Here is a 23,645-nt window from a genome sequence, read left to right on the forward strand (position 1 = left end):
AACGAGCCTGACATATATCTGGTCTGGATGAAGGGGCAAATTTAGATGGGAGTGTACCCAGCTATCTTGACTAGGCTCATCCTTCTACGCGTATGCTATTGTATCTACGGCCCAGACGCAATGACTGTTTTTATAGCCTCTCTGTCCTGTAACAATTATACAGAGGAATAACACACTCCGGAAACATGTCATTACACACGTAAAAGATGCGACTCATCTTGTTATTTCAAGATAGTACCTACGAGTAGCTACATACAGCAATGGTGAGTATGTAGAGAGGTTATACAGTGTCAAAGGGCAGAGAAATGAGCACCGTAGACCGATTCCTATGGTAACTCCTCCAAATGAGAAACTCAGACTCAAGGCTGAAATAAATGATGACGTTGACCGAGGTCATCAATGTCCTGTATGAAGGGCGACATGTTCAGACTATTATATACTTCCTCCAGCCTCTTTGTCATCCGGAGTGACCATTTCCATGCCATCCTCCTGAGATCCATATTTGTTGTTACTTTCCCCGTCCAGCTGATCCTCCAGGTCACCACTGTAGAGGCTTATACTTATCAGAGTATCTTCTTGAGCACTCGCCCGAGCCTGACCATGCCCAAAACAGAGCGACGTAACTATGCTGCCCTGCCACGAGTCGTCAGAACGAGCATGTCCTGCTGCAACACACCCAACAAGGAGAGTTGGAGCGACACCCTGCCACATGCTAAATAAGCAAGCAAGTAGGTCTGAGAAAGGATATTCACGTACTCTTGCGATTCCTGTTATGGGATCAAGGTAATTTGCTGCCCAGTCATTGTGGGCAAAGAAGGCGATGAATAGGATTAAAGACGTGGAATAGAGAGCTGATGACTTGATTAGGACTTCAACGACGTGCCAGTAGGCTCCGAGTCCTCGTTCTCTTGCTCGTCCCACAGTCCAGACATGGTATATGATGAGCAATGTGCACCAGAGTGTCGTAGCTAGTGAGAAGGATGCATAAAGCACTGGATTGAGTAGGTCGTTGACGGCTCCATCTATGACCTGTCAGCGTAGGAAGATAATTTTAAACACTGTAATAAACCTGGGATTATGTAAAGCAAAAGACAGAAGAGATCGATGGCATTACCGATAGCAGACACTAGACAGAGAACAGGAAGAAGCGTAGTTAACCAGCGCCGTCCCCAGACCATCCAACAACACCAAATCTAGAGTTTAGTTGGGAGTAAGGGACCTGGATTGATTTCCTGACAAAAGGTAGGTCAGACGTACCATGGTAGAATCTGCAAGGATAGTACAGACAGTGCTCGCAGTTGAGGTGCTGCCACACACACATCTTCTCATCCCGTTCCTTCACAGGGCACTCAACTATCTCAATATTGTCACTGTAAGAGGGTTCAATGTTTCCAAGTTCCACATTTTGTCTATTAATGGACGGACGAAGCAGACAGTTGGTATATCTGTTTCTAAAGCTGACCATGACTACGCTGCGATAGCATCAACAAATGTATGGGTCCCTTAATGATGTACACACCTGAATGTGGGCGAGGAAAAGGATACTCGCCATCTTGCTCCCTAGTCTCTGCTCACTATCAAATCTCTCCCCCTTCTACCCTCGCTCATGGGATTTTGATGCATCGTCTTGGTCCAAATATTGATTTCTTGTGGTTAGACCGTGACGTGTGATTGCTGGTAGATGTGTTGCCAGTGTGGCATAAGGAACAGCTGGCGTTGGCCCAAGGGGGTAATTATTACTGCAGGAAGGATATGACCATGCGTCAGGAGAGGTGATTCACTTTGAATATCCAGTTAGGTACTAGATTTCGAGCATCGATATTAATTTTGAGGTCCCGTTACGACTGTTTTGGCTTGAATCAGAATGACGGTTATGAATACTGGTCAGAATATACTCACATAGTGCTTGAATACTATCGAAGGAGTACACTGCAGCACAAGTTGAAGTAGTGAGAACGATGGGGTCTTGTTTGACTTCACGCTGATGGTCCAAATAGTCTATTTTGATTATGAACACCCATCACCATCATGCTCGCAAGACGCGTCGACTTTACTGCACACACCAGTTACTGCCTGCCATGAAATTCAGGATGACCCTCATATCTTCTTTTCTCACTGGTCGATAGTGGACCATCTGTTTTCTGACGATTTTCTTCTGTTCAGCATCGTGTCGGGTCAACGCATGCCCAGCGACGGCTATGAAAAGGTGAGCCCACTATTGTACCAGTTTTCTGGTAGTTTAGTCATGACATTTCTCTTAGTATATCATGTCCGAAAAATTCAATGCCTGGATAGGAACATAGGACTAAAGGTGCATAAACTAATTTTTGGTCAATTTACCCTTGCTTATCTTCTCTCTAGCACTTTCCCTCCCCTCCCCTCCATCACCAGTACCCCCGACAAATCATACACCCATCATGCCCGACAATAGTATGGGACCTGTGTTCCGCTGACGCGTCTTTTTTGGAGGCAGAATCGGCAAGCGAGTGTCTGCATACGATCGATGAGGAGATCAAAGCTCGATGGCATGCGATAAGGGTAAATTTGAGGCTACCGAGGCTTAGGACACATATACCTGGCTTTGGTAGGCCCTTTACACCAGGATTACGAACTCTTGTTAGGTTGTCGCATCGGTTGAAGGTTAATAAACTTGCGTAGGAGATAATGGTACGTATTATTTCCTACCTTCCTTCTTATAGTGCTGAACCCAACTCTGGCAGGCTTCTGTTGCAAGACCACAGCGGAGTCGATGACCAAACCAAAGGTTGGTATGCTTTCATTTCATAAAGGTACCCGCAAAGTTCAAGGTGTGTGACACTATTCCTTAAGGAACTCCCTCGACCTGACTTTCCCCAAGACTCTATTGCCCAAGATGGTCCTGTCAACATGTCAGTGCATGTAACATTCCCTATCATCGCCCTTTGTCGAAGTCGCCTTTGTAGACCGTCGATCAATATTGCGGCTTGCAGGAGCTTTCAACGCATTTGGCAAGCACGTTTCTTGCAGCAAAAGTATGAAGTGCTGATCTTGCTACATAATTTTCATTGGGTTCTGGCCAGCGAGTCTACACTCAGTCATGTGCATCAAGTCTTATCACAAATGCAGGTGTGTACCATTATCCTAGTCATAGTTGTAGTACTAACCTTGACTTTAAGCATAAGCACACATGGGAGAGTCAACAGGCAAGGCAGAGGGAGTTCGAAGTAGCACCCCATCATTAAGAGTCGAGATGAGTGTATGTGCGGAATACGGATGGACAGTTGTATGCAGGGAGGGCTTGACGTACATTTAGCCTGAATGGAGGACAAGTCCCTCCCTCTATATGTACGCTGTTGTACCCATTGTCCAAACAGCAATGTTTATGTTTTTACAGCGTCTTCCCTATCTAAATATATCATACAGGATAAGCGGATGACCAATTTAATCATTTGCCAAAATCTCAGCACCTCAGCTCAATGATAGCTTCCTCCGACTGATTCTCCATCTTATCGCTACTACCTTCCAAGTCCCCCCTGTTCACCCCCACGAGCTTCAACATCTTCCTCAAATCCAAAACCCGTCAGCATAGAATCTCGCTAGGAGCTCTTCCCAGTCTTATCCTGCCCAAAGCGCAGCGGAGAAGTCATCACACTCCCATTCCACAACTCCTCCACACGCACACGCACATGGCCCACTGCAACACAGCCCACAAGTAGCGTCGGTGCAATACCCTAAGGCCTACAATCAACAACCCACCTCCTACTAGAGGAAAGAAACGTACCCTCGTAATCCCAGCAATAGGATCAGCATAATAGAGTGTGTTACTTCCCCATGCAAAGAATGCCACATACAAAACCAACGAGACTGAATACAGTGCTGAAGATTCCACTGAGACCTCGAGGACATGCCAGTACGCTCCCACACCATCTATCACCCGCACGACAGCCAGGACTCTGTAGATCATGAGCAGGGTGCACCAATTCCATAGGGCGGTGGCGATGGTACCAGTGTATAAGCCTGTGCAGGGTTAAATCATCTCATCTCAGTATGAGGTTGGTGGACATGTACCTCGGAGGAGAGAGGCAAGGATCACTCTGTCCATCTTGGAGCCGATATGAGAGAGGACGTCTGCTTTTTCAGCATTGGTAGGGCTTGGTGGGAGACCTGCTCGCAGAGTGAGAGGAGCTCAATTATATGCTGCGGTCCCACTAGTGATGATTTCCAGCAGCGAAAAGCTCTCCACGATATGGATTATGGTGTGCAGGTAGATTAGGGGCTCTCAATCTGCTCTTCGACATGATGGTGTTAATCCTTCTCGTCCTGCTTGTAAAACTGAGTATTGTAGCTGCGAGAGAGAGAGAGAGGTTAGCTAAAGCCAGATGAAAAGAAAGATTTACTCGACGCACATAATGGGAATGTCCTCCTGCATAAGCCCCGTCACGTTCACCGGGATACCAACTTCACCACCTCTCCAAGTGCACTCGTACATCAACAACATTACACATCCGGATTAATGAGGTCAAGATACCCCAGCGAAATGATGCTCGACCCATCCTGAGTAAGTGCCATGTCCTTGATAAGACTGGAATCTGTGATGCCAAGAATGATGGGATCCTCAAGGATATAGTCGAGGGAGACGTATTTGGTGATGTTGATGTGGGTGTGCAGTCGAGAGTGCTCTTGACGAGGAGGGGGTTGGTCACTGTTGCTGGGAAAGGGAAGGGAAAGAGCGGACCGTTCAATGAGAGGCTAGAGTGAGTGAGGATGAGTGCTAGGAGGGGGAAGACGTGTTTGGCTATTGGGCTGTTGGAGATGTAGATGAGTCCCTCCCAGAGCATCAATGAGGTCCCCAGTCAACGAGGAGGGAGCACCGTAGGCGAAGGCGAGGGTAGAGAGGAAGAGGAAACAAACAGCATTGGTGGTAGGCAGCGCGCGCATCATGGAGGAAAAGATGATGAATCATGTATATTTTCCCTGGAACACAGAAGCGCGAACCTGAGTGGGGGTTGGGGAGTATGCAGACAGTTATTTATCAAGTTCTTGACACCGCGTCCTGTGTTGAGGTGACTGTGCAAGCACGACTCGAGGTTGTGGTGACTGAAGTCGGCTATCCGGATGGATACTGGTATTATGCATTGCCTGGCACCCTCGGATAACAGTCGGACTTGACGAGGGCTGCCTGAGCTGAGGTAAGCTGCTGTGGATAGGGAACGCATGACATTGAGAGGAAGAAGTGGGTGCACTGCCACTGCTGCCAGTGGATTGACGTGACCCTGGTTCTCCAGCTACAACCAACACCAGCATCCAAATAATCCGTCAAATATCTGTAACAGACACACTCTCCCACTTAACCCATGACTTCTCCGTATTTGCCCCCATCTTCTCGTGCGGATCCTTGACTATGTGTTTGAGGGAAAACTACATAGGAACACGGCCATGGACCCCACTGACTGTACACAGCTTATTATCAGTCTACCCTCAAAAATCAACCAACACATTAACACCCAGGACCAACGATCTCCAGTACCTCAAGCTGGCTCAGAGTGAACCCAGCGAACTGTCCCTGTCAGTTGAATACCATCATTGCCAACAAATATTCTGAATTCCCAGAAGTTACTTCTCAGGCAGGGAGTCACACTGGAGGAAACGATCCCTCTGTAACAGGTGGTCTTGTGCTTTGACAGGATCAGTAAGGCTTGTCGCCATTGGAACTATGAAATAACATAACTGGTGTCTTCATGATTGCTAGGAAAACAATCCAACAATAATGTATCCTTATGCAGCTCACGTCGATGATGTGTAACTCCAACATCGTCAATGTCTTCCTGCTACTCAAGAAGGATGGCCCCAGACCACGGCTAGTGGTAATTGTACAATCTTTTCCCTTCCTGTCTATGACCTGATATGTCCTTGAAGGCTGGTATTGGGACGTATTGCATTCCCAACATGGCTTCGCCTATTGCAACCAGCCTCAGTAGTCACTATGATCAACAGCATGATCGGCATTCATCTTGATGCATTTGTTATGGGTAACTTGACTGGCTTCTTCCAGGAGATCATATTCACTGACCCAGCCTTTCTAGATGGATATGAATACTGTATGCACAATTTTCTCCATTCCCATTTAATTTGCTAATCATGTGGCACCCTCATAAACAAAGCTGGGGTTAAGATTTGTGTTTTTAGGTATATTTTCTATTGTCATTCAATGCACCATCACATACTTATCAGCTGAAATGGACCTAGGTTTTCCTGTGGTGCCTATGTCAGTCCTGTTTGATGTGCGCCTTCATCTGTTTCTGACTCTGTATATCTAGATGGCCCAAGTCCTCACAGGGATGCAAGTCGGTCTTGCCACCTCTCTAATCTCAACATCTACAGGATACATAAGATATGAAAGTCATTCCGGAACTGAACATCAGCCATACCAATATTGAATTGAATAGATCAGACTTCTCCCTTGATGCAACTACCAACAAACCCCATCTGCCTACTGCATGTATCTGTATGAAGACGACCTCAGCTGGGCCTAAAACACAGCTTTCAAAAAAATATGTTCCATCAACATTGATATCAACTTCCTCAGCATATGGTATGAAGACTTCTTCTTTCCCTTGCCTTCTGCCCAAAGTTAATTTAACACTCTGATTAAAGGGAGTCAACACTGTCAATTCAGTAGGAATCATCCCCCACCAAGTCTTTGTCACTATTTTGAATAACACATATAGCATTTCTGCTGTGTGTTAGCCCTGAATGAGCATCGCATTCAGTTCAGACCCACCTTATGGTGCTGTGTTCACCTCAACCCATTGGTTGTTCAGCCCAGTGAGATGCTCAAGCCCCAGCATCATCACTCTTTGAAGCCATACCATGAGAAAACTCTCCTCTAGTGTGAGAGAGAGTGTGATGCATTCTCAAGTTGCCATGTAGATACACTGACAGATGTGGAGAAAGTCTGGTTTGTGAGATGTCACTGCAGTCCATACCTCTCCTTCACATCTCAAAAGCCATAGCACTGACCTGACCCTTTTCAGACATTGGCAGAGGATCCATAGCTACTGGTATTCATAACTTGGCATGTACACCTTTCTCTGGATGATCTGGCAATGTTTCCTTGTCAACATGGGTATCATGCTCCATTGTGAGCTGCTCAAACAGTTCAGAATGGAGCCTTTGATGTTATACTCAGGTGTCCATCAAGCCCTATCCTCCACCAATTAAGTTATGAGCCTTCTACACATGTCCAAGTCCTAATAGTGATACCATCTGTCAAGAAATGGGAAATCTTCTTGATGTGATCTGTCCCTTGTTTGATCAGTTCTCTCTTGTACCTGCATGGTAGACTCTGGAACTGCAGCCAAAGTTATATACCAAAAGAAGAATGAACATATGAGAAAAGACCTTGATGTATGTTTCCATTTTCAAGGATAGCTTTAGTTGTTTCTGATGCAGTATAAACAGAGGACAACCAAAGCATATCCCATGACAACACAAGCAGAGCATCAAAGTCCATCATACAGTGAGATGAACACACTGCATGATAGATCAGCCCGCATGCCCTTTCTAAGATAAGTGTAGTCTAGTAAAGGGACTGAAGTCATTAGAATGTTAAAAGGATCTTCTCTCCATGACTTTGGATCTGTTTCAACATTTACAAGAAAATTTGGCAGTGCACTGACTTCCTATATTATGAGAAGTATTATAGGCATTATACTTACAAGTACATCTCCCATTCAGAACCACATTGCTCTTTCAAATCTCTAATGGTTACTCAGACTGACTCTGGCATTCCAGCATCACTTATTGACAGTGGTATAGATATGGCTTTTTTGACAAATTACTTTGATGGTTACTTGAATTCAACTATACTGCATTCTCTATTGCTTGGTGAGCTTGTCCATTAAAGTCAGGATCTCAGTGTCCAATTCTGAACATATATAGGTGTATACAGGTATCTTGGCTGTTACAATATGGAATATCTGTGAGTGTGTGTGTTATATCTATTTTGTTATCAAGACTAAAATGAATAACTCAGCCATTAGCAAGTCTCAGTATATTAGATAAGCTATGGTTGTAGTTATTATCATCCTCTACATTGTGACCTTCATTAGTCTTAGCATGGATTGGTCAATTACATTTCTTGCATTTACTTCTGATGGACAAAACATCTGGACTAGATATTTGAAGGATGTCAACAATGATATTCTGGAAACAATAGGAACAGGTATTCCAGGTCTTATTGGTACTATTCTTGCTGACTCTACTATGGTGTGTGTGATGATAATGGAAATTCTGGTTATAGCTTATTATTCAAATTCCAGATTTGGTGTTGCTGGATAATTTGGGGAAAGCACTGGCTAGTCATTGTGCTTCCCAGCCTTTGTCTAATATGTGGTGTTGGTAAAGTCATACATTTCTTCTGTTACTTCTTGTGATTTACATTCAATCTAGTGTTTAAAATTATAGCCATACACCTAATCTTTATAGATTATACTACTGCTACTTCTTTTGGTCTGATACTTTATGCATCATTCACTCTGGCTACAACACTGTGGTGCACTATGCTCACCATCTATCATATTCTGAGTGTAGGACAAGTAAACAATGGAATAAGAGGTGCACTTGGAGTCTATGGACATGTTATTGAAGTTCTAGTGGAATCTTCTGCTCTTTATTCTGTATGTTTGATCCTCTATGTGACCCTTACTGCTAGCAATAGCTGGGGACATACCTGTCTTGATACCATAACAGGTGTTGCAAGGGTATGAATATACCTATTCTTTTTTAATATATGAATAACATCCTATTTTAAGGTATTGCACCAACACTCCTCATTGGACATGTTGCTGCAGGCCATGCTTGCCCTGATGACTCATGGGATGGAAGCATCATGTCTTCACTCCACTTTGGGCAAGGTCAGAGTCAGACAAGCTCCCAAGAGGATTCCACATTCAGTATCAACCTTAATGGTGATCCTGAAGCTCAGACAGAGGAAACAGATGAGTCTGAGCATACTCAGACAAGCTCTCAGAGAGTGTACAGTGATGATATAGAGGCTCAGTTGGAGGAAATTGAGATTACTTAGTCAGGTTAATTTCTTCTTTCAAGTACTCTTATAGCAATGATCACCTGAGCAAAGTCCTGATCTACTTTCATTCACTTGTCTCCTGCACTCTCTTGGTTCTTATCCCCAATGTAACCTACATTTTATATCCACGATTCATTCCTTACAAGCCAAGACCTCTTTTTCATATGTTGGCATTCTCATTTCTTATCTATCATAGTAGAACTTTAGAAGTCTCTTCAGTAGATCTATATCACTTGTTCTTTCTTTCTCTGTGACTGGTTAATGTTGGAAGGAAGTTTGAAGTACATCACAGGAACTTGTCCTTGAAATGCAATAAGTTTATTAATACTGGATAACCACAAATATCTGCATTGCATTCACCAAAAAGATAACTTTTTAAGACATGATGCTCAATGTAGGGCTAGCAAATTCTCTGTAGAGAGAATTACAGTCTGCTGTTGCAAGATCTTTTGTATACTGCAAGTATACTGGGAGGTAAGAAAACCACCTGCTTCAGAATGGTATGAATCTGCTTCTGAGAGCGGATGAGAACAAAAGAGAGAGACTCAACATCCGTTCAAGGATGTGAGTTTGAGAGCAGGTTTAGACAATAGCGACTAGCTTCTGCACTATCCACTAGCGATACTAAGCCCAAGGCTGCTAAAGTATGCTATGCTTCAAGCTTTGGATGAGGGAATTTATTCCTTTAGTGTGCTTTCGTCTAGATGAGATTCCCCCTTCTACTAGATACAATAATTGTGCTTTTATATCTATGAAGCCGATGATGAGCCTAAACTTCCATGGCAATGGCAAAAACCAAAACTCTAGAGGAGTTTACGGCAAATGGCATGTAGCAGTAATAAAGGCTTTGTTGTTGTGCAAGTGTTTTGGTGCACCTCCGTGCGATGAATTCCTCAAGAACGCAAGTATACTCTGCGACTTTGCAGTCAGCGAAGTAGTACCCTTAATGATTGAGTACTAGAAAACATTGGCTGTAAGCCAGGAATGGAATCCGGTATAACTGGGAATACCGGCAAACCATGAACAAAGTGATGGCAATTAACTAGTAAAAGCCATGGGCAATGTTGATGGAATTAGAGAAAATGCTGTCAAAGAGAAATACCATTTGGCAAGATAACAAATACTGTGATGGCAATGAATGAAGACTGTAGTTGAGAAACGAGAAACTGGCAGTAAAACGAAGATAAGACAAACTGGCGATGATATGAGGGGGAACTCGTGACAGCAAAACGGTGGCTGGGACTGGGCTGGACTGAAACTGAAACTATACTGAGGTTAACGACGGCAAAACGAAACTGATACTAATCCTGAGTCTACACGGAGACAATCCTATACTGAAACTGATGGCAAGATACCAAATACCATGACTGATGATCCTATACTGAAGCTGTTGACCGAAATTCCATGACAGATGCTACTGGCAGCAATAACGATCCTAATCTGAGTCCACACGGGGACATAATGATCCTGAACTGAGCTGGGTAAAATGATGGTGATGTAGAAGGTGAAAACTGATGAAAACGATCCTGGCTGGTGAAAGTGAAACAATGCTGGCAGATTAAAAGATAAAAGCGAGTTGTGGACACCAAATTCCATGTATTGGCGCAATATGAGCATACACCAATACCGTTAGAAGAAAAGCCATGACAGAGAGTATAACTTGGAGTGACTATGTTGTTATTGTCTATCTCCTAGCAAGTACAAGCGATAACGGTGGTCGATAACGTGGATGATGGCTAGTGTCCAGTAACTTCTGTCTAGCCACTACTACTACACTAGTTTTTATACTACAAGTCCGGAATAAAATTAGAATACTTGAAATGAGTCCTTAGTAAGTCCTTAGTACATCGATTGGTAAGAAATGATACAAAACGTGTGCTCCCAGAGTTCTAAAGTAACAGCACCCACACAGTTTTACCACATATAGACTTAGTGATCAGAAAGAATTCCCCCGACATACGGACTCTTGGGCTGCTGTGTTGCTGCGGCAAAGTACACTGAAGGTAGTACACTGAAGTAGATGTGTGTGGCATTTGGCTTGGCATTGTAACAGCCTTAGTAAAGCTGGTGGAAAGGTCACGGTATTAAGTCTTTTGCCATGGAATAGGTATTTTGGCTGTGGCATTCTATTAAGTGATGCTTGATGCTGATGTCAGTGATGGCTGTGCTGAGCGATCAATGATGGTCCTAATTCCGTGAGATTGGCAATCAGGTGCCTGGCAGCAATAATGAAGTGGCGCTTATTGATGCGAAATACGAGCTGGGAAGGAAAGTTGGCGGTAAAAGTGGGTATTGCCATGATTGCAATGGTTGACTTAGTGAAAGTCCATTGAGTGGACAAGGCATTTATTATAATGCTTAAATCCGCGAATTCTGAGCATACAGAGCCTTGAGGCTCATCACCGATGATACGCCGTCTATGTGTTCACACCTAGATTTTGTGATTTTATAACAATACTGTTGCAGGTCTATCCTATACTAGTCATATATCAAGGGCTATAGTTGAGACTTCGGACTGATAGTCAAGTTAGCATGCTACTAGTCGAGTCAGGACTTAGTAATGATACCACTAGTGGGTCAGCCCTACCAGCCAACTGGACTAGCACCTCCAAAGCTAGTATGACTTAGTAAAATATGGTCACTAGTAAAGAATACAGCTGCTAGCGCCCAAACAAGAAGTAAGAGCCCACACAGATCTCGACTATTCAGTCGCTAGTGGACTGATCTGGGCATGAACACCTAAGTCAGGATGACTAGTCACGTGAGCACTTCTGAAAGGACTTAGAAATGAACCAGTAAAGGCATAACCCTTAGCCCAGATCTGGCTAGTGTGATACAGATCTCATACGATCAGCACTAGTGCTGCGCCCTGATCATGATCGAGCAGTTGCTACAGGCACAGTTACCTGACTATTCATATAGCCGTGTCACTAGTGGAGCACCGCTGGGCAAAGGGTGTGGAAATGACTCAATAGCGGAGTCCCTCAACCTGCTATCTGACAGAAAGAACAGGCTAGGCCAACTATTGCATGATTATTCACCATAATTCGTGACTAGCCAAGATATCCTTACCAATATTACCCCTAAAGAATCTATTTATATTTATTCTGTACCTGTCTCTGTAGTATATAAGTAGTAGAAGGGGCAGCCTCGCATGCCAGGCAAGCCATCCCCATGATTGTGACCTACTAGTCCATATTCTAGTGCCCCAATTAAAGGCTTTTGTGCTTAACCTCGACGAAGTGTCTACTAGTTGCTTAGTCACCTATAGTATTGAACGAATTGAAGTGTCTTAAAGTTACTATTCCGTCTTGGAGTGACTCAGAGCGTTTCAAAGTTAGTTAAAGTATTTTCTTGGAGTTAAAGTATTTGTTCTTAGGCCAAGAGTGCCACTAGTTGAGCCTAGGGTGCTGCTAGTCAAGTGTAGACTGCTTGTGAGACCCAGTATTTGGCCCAGAGTGCCACTAGTTTCGAAGTATCAGAGTTAGACCGAGCGCAGTTGCTCAACCCAAGTCACTATTCATCCAATCGTGTCTTAAAACCCTGCTAGCGCGAGTATTACATCTTGTGTAGCTCACTAGTACCAAATATATGTCTTTAAACAACCTTTCCCTAATTTGTTGAAGTCTGCAGAGTGCTTCTATCATACTCGAAACACCTGAACTCAATAATATTGGTGATTAGTGTAGAGTAGTAGAGGGTTTTGGTGTTGTGGTGTTCATATCCATTCACTAGCCTTTTGTCACTCGCCGTTACCGAGCACATCACCAAACCAGTTTCCTGACCCTATACCTATCTGCACCGATAGCCCTTAATAAAACCTGATATAGCTAAACCCCCTGTGAATGAGTATAGGACCCAATCTGCTCATGTACGAATGAGTTCAGATATGGATAATTCCCAGTGTGCCTCTAATCAGCCTGGCTCATTTGCTGTAAACAGGGGGCTATTCGCCCCACCCCTATCTGGCTAAACCATTTTCCATCTGAACATAGAGGTCCCATCTGGTAGCAACCTGCTCTGCAGTAGCCCCCTATTTGCATCCCTAACAGTTTTTCCCTAGGGGAAACATATGGGATTGCCTGCTTTGATGATATTGAGGGCGGGAGCACAGGTTTCCAATGGCAGATGGCAGTCTGTTATGCCTGGTCTTTTCCCCTATCAGATCCTGGTTCCATGCTCCATGGGCTGAGTGGGTGTGTGTACGGTGTAGTTGGCTAGGAAGGGTATCATTGGCTTGTTTCTTGAACAAGGTGAAAGCAAAAATTCAGTGCACACATGTATGTGGTGTGGTACATCAAGGGGACTCTAAAAGTACAATACTATAACACTGATTGCATCCAGGCAATAATCATACACATCATGCTTAGCCTCAGACCAACACTCAAATGTCAATGCTTCTTCCTCTGGGCTGAGTGGTTCTCCTGCTAGCTCCAAAGCCCTTGTACTCTGGCTGAACATCTCTTGTGGGCTGATTGGCTTCAGCCTTGTGGTGTGCAAACTCCCTCATCTTCTTCTCATTGATGAGCCTAAATTTCTGTGGCAACAGCAAAAACCAAAACTCTAGAGGAGTTCACAGAAAATAGTGCATAGCAGCAATAAAGGCTTTAGTTGTTGTGCAAGTGTTTTGGTGCACCTTCATGTAATGAATTCCTCAAAAATGCAAGTATACACTGTGACTTTTCAGTCAGTGAAGTAGTACCCTTAATGGACAAGTACTAGAGAGCACTGGCTGTAAGCCAGGAAGGGTTTTGATATATAAGAAGAAACAGAATCCAGTATAACTGGGAATACCAGGAAGCTGTGAATGAAGTGGCAGCAATTAACTAGTAAATGCCATAGGTGATGTTGACAGAATTAATGGAAATGCCATCAAAGAGAAATACTGTAGGCAAGATAACAAATACCATGACAGCAATAGATGATGACTGTAGTTGAGAAACTGGCAGTAAAACTAAGAGAGACTGGCTAGCAGAAATATGAAAAGAGAACTAGTGGTGGCAAATGATGAGGACTGAGACTGGGTGAGGCCATACTGAAACTATACTGAGGTTAACAACTGCAAAACAAAACTGATACTGATTCTGAGTCCACATGGAGACTATCCTATACTGAAACTGATGGCAAGATACCAAATACCATGACTGACGATCCTATGCTGTTGACTGAAATTCCATGACAGATGCTGTCTATCTCCTAGCATGTTGACACATGTGCAATGCATTCACATGTGTAATTTTGTGAATTCTATGAATGCAAACATGTGTATATCCTGTGAGTAATATTAGAATGCATGTAAGATATAGAGCACTATACACTGAGGCAGAAGCACTATAATAAAAATAATATGAGTAGAGCATATGGCTTAGACTTAGAGCAGCACACTTGTGTCATCTAAGTGTAAAGTCCCAATGCTTATACACACACACTGTGCACTCCTCTACAGTGTATCACTCAATTAAATTCATTGAAGACATTGAAGATATAATATATTGAAGGTGCTTCATGCTACATTGATCTATGATCCATGAACCCTGCTGATCTGGCAATCACTGAGATACGTCATTCTGAATGAAGAATCACAAAGTCCGAACTCTCTGAGGAGTTCTCGGCTGAAGAGAAATAAAACCCTTTACTTATATGAAATATTGAACTAAAAATGGTTGTGCAGCAACCAATAAAATAAAACTTGCTCACTAGATAAACTGTGTGGCACTGGGATTAAATCCACAGAGCCAATAAGAAGACACACACTGCATAGAATAGCAAGGCTAGACCTTGTCAAGTGGAGAAAACAGCAGTGGCATGTGTACCAACTCAGAGTGCTGAATAAAAATAATGATTATTATCAATGCAGCTGACATGGCACGCAAGGGAAGGGAGCCTGAAGTGGAGCATTTTCTATTTTCAGTATCTATATTTCATATAGTTAATGGTAAATATAAGAGTGGTAGTTACAGATAGATAGCAAGCTTTTCAGACCCTTGCAGTTGTACTATGAAGCAGCACACTTAGTGTATGACAAAATAATTTTATTTGAAGCTTCAAGTGAGAGAATATTATTGGATTTAGAATTATTTTGAATGCTTTGAGAGCTCACAAGGCATGCCTTGCTTCACCACAAAAAGAGGGCAAGATTTAGGAACAGGTACATACCAAAGTCACTCATCGTAACACTAGATAAACAAGAGAACCTGTTATAAACAATGTAAATGGTAGCATTGGCTATAAAGATATCTGATGTAACTCCAATTTATCGTAAGAGGAATATAAGTCTGAATATAACAGCAAATAAACCCAGTGAATGCCTAAATACCTTTATAACCTCAGCCACAGCAGGTTGGAGATAATATCTATAGATAAGGGTTTGGGGAGATTATAACACTTAACAAAGATTTTACAACAGATTATTTTGAATTACTTTGAATTACTGAATATCATAGCTCACTAGGTCCTCACAGCTTGCACATATAAGATAGGATTAATGCAATATCATTCAGTATGTTAACAGCAAGCAATAGTAGTATTCTAGGTAGAAATTGACTCAATACGAGGTGGCAGCCATCCTTGTGATGGGACTCTTGGGCGGATGCACATGTACATTGCCAGTATCGGTACATCCACTGGGTTGATCAAAAACATGCTTGAAGAGCAATATTAGCAAAAAGGCAAATAAATGAGGGGGAGGACTTATCTCACACGATCCTACTTGCACTTTGAATATATGGAACATGCATTGGTCACACTGAAGAATGTCACAGTGTACTTGCTAAGGCGGAATCCGATGCTGAGCATGAAGCATTGTCTAGCATTCACAAAAATGAGAATATATGCACATATATGTTCTAGAGTTCACTCACTTTTCGTATATCCTGCATGCTTCGACTCACCTTTGCCCTACTTCTACCATTCTCATCCCTCTTGACTCTTGACATCACTGTCCTTGCCCTTCATACCTTCCTCCTGCTCGTCAGTGCAAATCCCATGCGTCGTCTCAGGAGTCACAATCCGTGCTAAGGCCCTGTCAACAGATAGGAACACAGTTTCAGTCTTCTTTGGCTCAATGTTGGTCTTCTATAGGGCTGATATCGAGAATTGGGAGAAGAATAGACAGAGGATGCAGGTTGGGGTAATGTCATAGATGAAGGTGGGAGGAAAGGACAAAGCTCGGACTGTCACAATTGCAACCATTGATGTGTCTGTGACATCATGTGACACCTCTGTGTTGAGCCGGTTGAGGCCAGCTATTGCTAAGTTTGGATGTCAGCATGTTTTGTCTGAGGCTCCAGTGTTTGCACCTCAGATTGAACGTAGATGACCAGTGATTGAGCTTATGTATCTCATAACCAGTTATAAACCTGAAAGAACCCAGGCCAAGATTGCTTGCCCTTACTTGCAGTTATAACCTGCTCAGGGAGGGATACAAAGACATATTACCTGAAATAATAATATGACCCGGTTATACTGTTTTATTCTCTAGCGCCATAATTGGATTCACTTATATACCATCCAACAGTTTATAATGCTCAATAACATTTTCACACTTTTTGTGGTGTTGAGCATGCTCAAGTTGTTTGAGTAAAGTACAGTAATTGATTGTGCATTTGTGTTTTTGAAACTTGTTTGTGAATTCTAAGTTATTGCAAGTGGCAGAGGTTCAAACCCTTTGGCTTGTCAGTACTCTCTGAGGTTTTTAGTTTATTTCCAAGTGGCATAGGTTCAAACCCTGTAGCTTGTGGATGTGTTTCTGTGTCTGTGTATCTCTGGATCACATAGGTTAGAACCCTGTGGATCTATGAACGGGTTTTGAAGTGTTTTCTGCTTGGAGTGCAAGGCTTCAAGTTATGTTAAGTGTATTGTGGAGCATTGTGGACACTTGTGTGTTGCATGTGATGTCTTTTAAGGGTTGTGCATTCTTGTGGAATGTTTGTGGGCTTTGCCAGATATTACTTTTGCCTTGAGGCTGAGCAATTTTGTTGCTCACCTCCTGTTCCAAAAGCATTTGGACTTAGAGAATTATTATATTGCTAGTGCACTATTATATATTGTAACAAGCAAGGTTTCTTTCAATACTACTGTTATTGTGTGCTTGTATCACACATCTCTCCTGAACTACTGAGGGTTTGTGTGAGTGTGAGTGTGAATATGTTAGTGTTTTATACACTAGTGCATTTCTAGCTTGGCATGCACAGAGCCTCTTCACTGTTGTCACAGCATTGCCTTCAATGCATGCACTGGAACTTGAGGGCTTGAAACTTGGCTTCTACCTACTAGAACCATCCTACTTATACTACAGGGAATTAGAATTACAAATGTCACACAGTACTCATATTCTTACATGCATAGCCCATCGCCATTGCTGCCTTACTGAGCATCTGAGTTGGATTTTCCAGTTTTAGTCTCATTTCTATAGTGAGCTCACTAAATGAGTGCCAAGAAGCATGTTCCCAACACTTGCAAGCTTATTCTCTAATGACTGGTAGGTCTAAATGCACAGAACTATCAGTTCTAGCATATGTCTCTCAAGGCTGCTTTCTTGAATTCAGAGGCTTCTTGTAGACATGGCAACAAGTGAGTCTTCAAACAATAGGACTTGGGCTCTCAGATTTCAGCCAAAACCCACTGCCCAAGGCCATGCCTATAATATCTGTCATCTTGCAAAAGGATTTTCCTGGATTTTCAGATATAATGTGTTATAGTTAGTGGGCTCATTAAATATCATCAACCATTATGCAATCTGGGTTAGTTTCTTAGCTCCCATAAGAGTGAGCTCTAGTCTTATTATGCAGCAACCAGGTTTATGGTGTGGCCTTCTTGTCAAGCATGCCCATCAGGTACAATGCTATAGCTAAGTCCTGTTAATGTTCCTATGCTTCTTATGATACCACTAGTTATTGTCTTCATACATTGCATAGTTTCAGTGTCAATGTGTCCATTTAGCCCACTTGCTCACTGTATCTCAGTATGCATGTAATTTTGCAATCTGACTCTTAGCACTTATTTAGCAAGCTTACTATAGAAATGAGACTACAACTGGGAAATCCAACTCAGATGCTCAGTAAAGCAGCAGTGGTGATGGGCTATGCATGTAAAAGTATGGATACTGTGTGACATTTGTAATTCTAATTCCCTGTAGTATAAGTAGGATGGTTCTAGTAGGTAGAAGCCAAGTTTCAAGCCTCCAAGTTCCAGTGCATGCATTGAAGGTGATGCTATGACAATGGATCAGTTTGTGCCTTTGAACTTTGCATAGAGTTAGTGAGCTCACTCAGAGAAATACGAGAAACCTTTTGATAAAGACTTTTGAGATCTTAGCCAGAGTGAATACAAATCAGTGACACTGTTTCTGTTCTGTTAAGTGTGATAAGTCTGTTCAGAGAATGTTTTGAAGTGGAAATCTTTGTTCTGTTCTGTTCTGTTCTGTTTCAGTCTGTTTCATGTCAGTTCTGTTTCAAGTTTTCATTTCTGAATCTGTTTCTGAGTGCTTCTGAAGTATTCTTGAGTTGAGATAACCTATTTGAGTCAGTTGGAGAACCACTACATACAGTTGTGTAGTGAGCTGGCTAAGTCAGTGCTTGCTTGTGGTGTTTTTTTATCAAGTTCACTAAAGTTTCAGCATGTATCATCTCTGTTTCTGTCAGGATCAGTGTCTCTCATGTATATTATCTTGAATCTGCCTTGAAGGTTGCATTGCACCAGTGAATGATCTTCCTGTAAAAGTTCCTAGACTTAGGAATTCATTTGAGAAAGCTTAGCTTCACTAGAAGCATCAAGAACCAGAGAAACTCTTTGAGATATTGAAGTATAGTCAGATCACATTAGAAATAATCACTTCCCCTAGAACTTATAAGGGTGTTTGTAGTTTGTGTAGTTGTATGAGTGTGTGTGTGTGGGTTTTTGAGGTTTGCCTTTTAGCCTGCTCACTATTCTACAGGTGCCCACAGCCAGCCTCTTCAGTGGTTGTCTTGATATTATTGGACATGTCCTTGGAAGAGTATTTGACCCTTGAATTTGCATGGTTGTTGCTGCTGCAATTGGGTGTCAGTGGCCTAGTCTTCATCTCGCCCTCCTATCCTCCTGCATCCTCCCCAGGACATCCTTCTACCACTACATCTTTTCCACACATTCAACAATGACCCTGCTTCATTGTCAAAGTATCTCCACCCCTCTGGTCATTGTTATAGTCACTCTATTTGTCGTTGCTGCTGTCCTGGTTGCTTTATGCTCATTCTCTGCCTGTGCTTGCAGATAACACCAGATCTTTTATCTTCTGGTGTGTATGTAGTCCTTGGCATGTATGAATTCAGCATGTGTGGGCAATTGACCACAATGTCAATGCAGGGGATGCTTAGTAGGGGATGGAGGGATGGCATTGTTTTTTGAAGTCATGACTGGCAGGAAAGATCATGGTCATTGTCCTAGTCAATGTTCTGTGCTTCTGTAGTGTTGTGTAGGCATCACATGTAGCACTGTCTCATATGAGAGCTTACATGTGGGAGTGAAAGTAAAATAATTGTTGTCTGGGGTTCTTGGAGGCTGCCAGATGAGCCAAAAGCATCTAAAATAGACTAATAAGTATTGAAATCAATAAAACAAATATACCTCTGAATTTCTACACCAGCATTTCCAAGCTGATTGGTGCACAATGCCAGTGTGGTAGGAGGTATGAGGAACAGAGGATTGAGCTACTAGTGTATTTGGCTCTATTAATAAAGTTGTTGCTATAAAAGGAGCTTTGTTTGTTTCTATTGAATTCAGATGTCATTCTTAAAATTAAAGGTCCAAGGTCAGAAAACTACCATAAAAGAACAAATCCTCATAAACTCAGACTTGTAAAAAGAATAAGCTGGGTGATCTTCAGAAATCTATTATGCACAACTCATGAGGATGATGTAAACAATTACCAGGACTAAATACCTAGCTCCAGTCTGCAGACAGAAAAAGCAAGAAAAGCTTTCATGATTTTTGCACAGAAGTGTCTTGTGTAGAATTAAAGGAATTGCTGGTTCAAGGGGTTGAGACAATGGTGCATATATAGATGGAGTCATCAACTTCAAATTCTCATGAACCCTCTTCAAACAAACTCTTGCAATGGTCATCTTGCTTGGCAATCAAAAGGTTTGATCACAAACAACCACCATCTCCACTGCATACCATCTACTTTTTCATGTTTCTCTACAGACTACTCAAGGCTGGATGCTCTGGATCTTCTATGCCAATGGATGAGCCTTGTACAGGTGAGTTACCTACAACTCAGCTGAGCAAGATCTAAATACAAAACAGTATTTTAGAGCAACCTCCTATGTAACTGTGCCATTTCATATGATATCCTCATTGACTTTAAATATACCAGAATCTGTCTGCATGCTATGGGTGGCCCTTGTCCATCCCACCACCTTTCATGATTTAGATCACAGGCACAATTATATCTCTCAGTTTTTTCTTGACTCTAATGTCCAACAGACTCCACAAGGAAATTGTTGCATACTCTACCTACACTGGGACAACCTTTGAAGAAGTTCATATACATGAAAAAGTCTTCTGTTTCATTGAAAATGTTGTTAGGGCTATTATTCCTAAGAGTTGGGTTAGAGTATTTGTCTCCACATTCATCTCTTTTTCTCTTGGGTTCATTGTCATACCAGAGACTTGGACTTGGCCATCATAGCAGAACATATGACAATGAAGTGTGACATCAAGAGGCAGCTTTTCAGATTGCAGGACCAATTCCAGCATGGACAGCTCAGATTTTGGCTGAAACTCACTGTCTAAGGCCATGCCTGTAATATCTGTCATCTCACATAAGGATTTTCCCAGATTTTCAGGTATGATGCATCATAGTTAGTGAGCTCACTATATGTTTTCACCATTAATGCAATCTTCAAAGTTTCATTTAACTTCTGTGAGTGTGATTGTAAGTTATGGTACAGCATGTTGGGTCTAGGGTTTGGTCTTCTCATCAAGCATGCCCATTAGGTATAGTGCTGTGACTAAGTTCTGTTTGAAATCTCATCACTTCTTATGCCATAAGTTATGTTCCATGTTAGTGCACTATGTAGTATTAGTGTTGATGGGTTGTTTTAGTTCACTCACTCACTATATCTCAGTATGTGTGTAAAACACATTAGATTGCAAAATTACATGCATAAATAGGCTGCAGATACAGCAGCAGGCAGTGAGAGGTAAGAAGCTTGGTTTGATGTCATGTTGATGGTTGAGGAATTTCCTTATCCTGATCTTTCATCTCTTTTCCTAGGACTCTGAATGCATTCCTCCTCCCACAATGGTCCCACCAAGTTGTCAGTGCCTATCACATACCTGGTGGTATATCATCCCCTCCACCTCAGTGTTCTTTGCTGAAATTGTCTTTGTAGCTTGTTGGTCAATAAGGCCCAATAAGCAAGGATCCAAGCTTAAGTGTTTAATAGAGCTTGTAACATGTTTTTCAATGAAAATATGATGTGCTAATCATGTCATGTAGTTCTAGTTGGTTAGAACAAGAGAACTGGCCAATGAGTCTGCACTTAATTCAAGTGTTGTCATAATGGTATCAAATGCATGTATGTATGATCATCCCAGTCATAGTTCTAGGACTGACCTTGAATTTCAGCATATGCAAATATGGGGGGAGTTAGCAAGAGGGACAGAGGAGTATTTGGCATAGCACTGTGTCACACTTAAGCAGTGTTTGAGTCAGTACACACAGATAGTGTTGTTGTGGCATGGCAAAACCCAGCATGGCTCAGCCAATGACAGCTTTGGAAATTTTCTAAGCTGAGCTGAGCCTAGCCATAAATTTGGATGCAGCTAAGGCTCAGCTCAGTTGGCTAAAGGTATAGGCCACAGTGCATCATCATAAAAGGAAACTGATTACAAAAAGACTATATTATCTGAGTTCACTTGCTAAAGACTTAATAAATGCATGCATATCCTTCAGAACAGATGTCTGATGACCAATTAGCTCTTTCAGCTCCTGTAGCTGTGCTTCCTCATTCATGCCATGTGTAAAACTGAGTCCCCACCTATTCTGAATGGAAAACTTCAACATCTGAAGTGCTTCCATTGCTTTCAGGCTTAGTTGATTCTGTCATAAGGCATCTGTTTCTTTCCCACTAGAAAAAACTCACTCTAAAGACACTGATGTGCTTTGAATTAGCAGGACATCAAGAGCAAATGCAAACAGTGTTGGATAGCAATGTTGATTATCCTGAAAATAAAATACTAAGACATTGGCATGATAAACACAGATAAGCACTCTTACCTCCCAGTACTTGAGAATAGGGACACTGCTTCATGGCTCTGATAGATAACCATTCACCTCAGACTCCAGACTTTGACAGTGCAAATTATCTGCCTCATTGATCATATCTATGCCAAGAATAGCAGCCACACATGCAAGGGCTGTTGTTGCAGCTGGGCGCATGGGTGTCTGGTGATGGACATCTGCTGTCTGATAATATGACTGAAGCTAAGTAATGAAGAACATAAGGATGTGTAGATCATCTGACAATAGGTACTGGACTCACTGTTTCAATGAATATCATCTGTATATTTTGAACTTTTTCTGGCATATGCAGATGAAACCATGTGAGTTTGTGCATAGGATTGATTACTGTCAGGTATCAGAATAGAGATATTCTTCAAAGAATAAGCACATAAAGATAGCAAAGAAGTACACTGGGACATCATCAGCTTGCTCACAATAGTCATCAAGTTTGTCAAGGCTGGCTGTTATAACATTGGCAAGATGTGGAAATTTGAGCTGCTTATTCTCCCACATGGTCTTTATAGCTTCAAATGCAGGAATCATGTTACAGACACATGGTGTCTTCTATGTAGATAGCAATTGTGTTAGCCACTAACTCTGATTGACTTAGATCGACCAAGGATCGCTACTCGCACTTCGGTAGACGATACACTCAGAGGTCAAAGGCAATGAACGGAGTCAGGAGCGAACGTAGATAGTCGCGAAACCCGGAGTTCGATGTTAGGTAGATTAAACCTTAGCCGAAGCTGGGGTTTAGGCCAGCTGAGGCTCTTCTTTAAATACACGTTTGGTACACTAAAAATAGTACTGTGAGAACGTCCGATAGGAATCGCACCATAGGATAAGCGTGAACACGTAAGGGAAAGGAAAAAGAAAAAGGAAAAGGAAAAGAAAAGAATAAACCGTAACATTACCCCCCCTCAAGACTCGTTCATCCCGAATGAGCTCGTGTCATCGTCTTCTTCTTCTTGTGATACTGAGGTGGAGACACTGTCGAACGCGAATGAATGACCATCGTTTTCGTCCTCGTCATCGAACTCCCAATCTTCATGGATTCGTTGCAGATTGCTGAGGTTGAGCTCGCTCTCCGACTCGTCTTCCTCCTCTCCTGGTTCCACCACCGGGACTCCGCCTTCCTCGTCTGAAGTTACTTCCAACCGATCAATTTGCGAGTATTGGGATGAGGGATTGGAGTTTTGTTGGGCGTCCGAGTGTTTGGAATTCATGCATTCGGAGGAGTAAACGGTCTCGATGTCCGTGATGCACGGGGTATCCAGTTGGTGATATGCTGTAGTGGCATCAGGAGGTATT

At 42.5% G+C, this 23,645-nt stretch overlaps 4 protein-coding genes across 4 annotated transcripts; 1 reads left to right on the top strand and 3 right to left on the bottom strand.

Annotated features, from left to right (window-relative positions):
• Positions 1 to 234: 234 nt before the first annotated feature.
• EV420DRAFT_1509475 (uncharacterized protein) lies at positions 235 to 1,307 on the bottom strand. Its single transcript, XM_060471468.1, has 5 exons — positions 1,258 to 1,307; positions 1,115 to 1,193; positions 757 to 1,022; positions 290 to 702; positions 235 to 259 (listed from the first exon to the last, which is right to left on the bottom strand). Exons 1-4 carry the CDS (start codon positions 1,258 to 1,260, stop codon positions 433 to 435), a joined length of 618 nt encoding a protein of 205 aa, XP_060336858.1. The 5' UTR covers positions 1,261 to 1,307; the 3' UTR covers positions 235 to 259; positions 290 to 432.
• Positions 1,308 to 3,575: 2,268 nt separating this feature from the next.
• EV420DRAFT_1474845 (uncharacterized protein) lies at positions 3,576 to 4,081 on the bottom strand (the record flags this gene model as incomplete). Its single annotated transcript, XM_060469242.1, has 3 exons — positions 3,576 to 3,710; positions 3,761 to 3,996; positions 4,048 to 4,081. The coding sequence occupies 3 exons, from the start codon at positions 4,079 to 4,081 to the stop codon at positions 3,576 to 3,578; spliced, it is 405 nt and encodes a 134-aa protein (XP_060336859.1).
• Positions 4,082 to 4,476: 395 nt separating this feature from the next.
• EV420DRAFT_1474846 (uncharacterized protein) lies at positions 4,477 to 4,920 on the bottom strand (the record flags this gene model as incomplete). The annotated part of the gene is made up of 2 exons (XM_060469243.1): positions 4,477 to 4,658; positions 4,767 to 4,920. The coding sequence occupies 2 exons, from the start codon at positions 4,918 to 4,920 to the stop codon at positions 4,477 to 4,479; spliced, it is 336 nt and encodes a 111-aa protein (XP_060336860.1).
• A 3,254-nt stretch (positions 4,921 to 8,174) lies between these two features.
• EV420DRAFT_1709745 (uncharacterized protein) lies at positions 8,175 to 8,857 on the top strand (the record flags this gene model as incomplete). Its single annotated transcript, XM_060479594.1, has 4 exons — positions 8,175 to 8,247; positions 8,301 to 8,400; positions 8,431 to 8,730; positions 8,793 to 8,857. Coding segments are annotated over exons 1-4 (468 nt in total), but the record flags the coding sequence as incomplete, so codon positions are not given.
• Positions 8,858 to 23,645: the final 14,788 nt, after the last annotated feature.

Source organism: Desarmillaria tabescens (genome assembly GCF_030435595.1).
Source record: "Desarmillaria tabescens strain CCBAS 213 chromosome Unknown EV420scaffold_4, whole genome shotgun sequence".
Taxonomy (NCBI): Eukaryota; Fungi; Basidiomycota; class Agaricomycetes; order Agaricales; family Physalacriaceae; genus Desarmillaria; species Desarmillaria tabescens.

Coding starts and splice junctions, on each gene's coding strand:
- EV420DRAFT_1509475 (XM_060471468.1), bottom strand. Junction 1,023..1,114: donor CTGTCTAGTGTCTGCTATCG/GTAATGCCATCG, acceptor GACAGGTCATAG/ATGGAGCCGTCAACGACCTA. Junction 703..756: donor CCATAACAGGAATCGCAAGA/GTACGTGAATAT, acceptor AGCATGTGGCAG/GGTGTCGCTCCAACTCTCCT.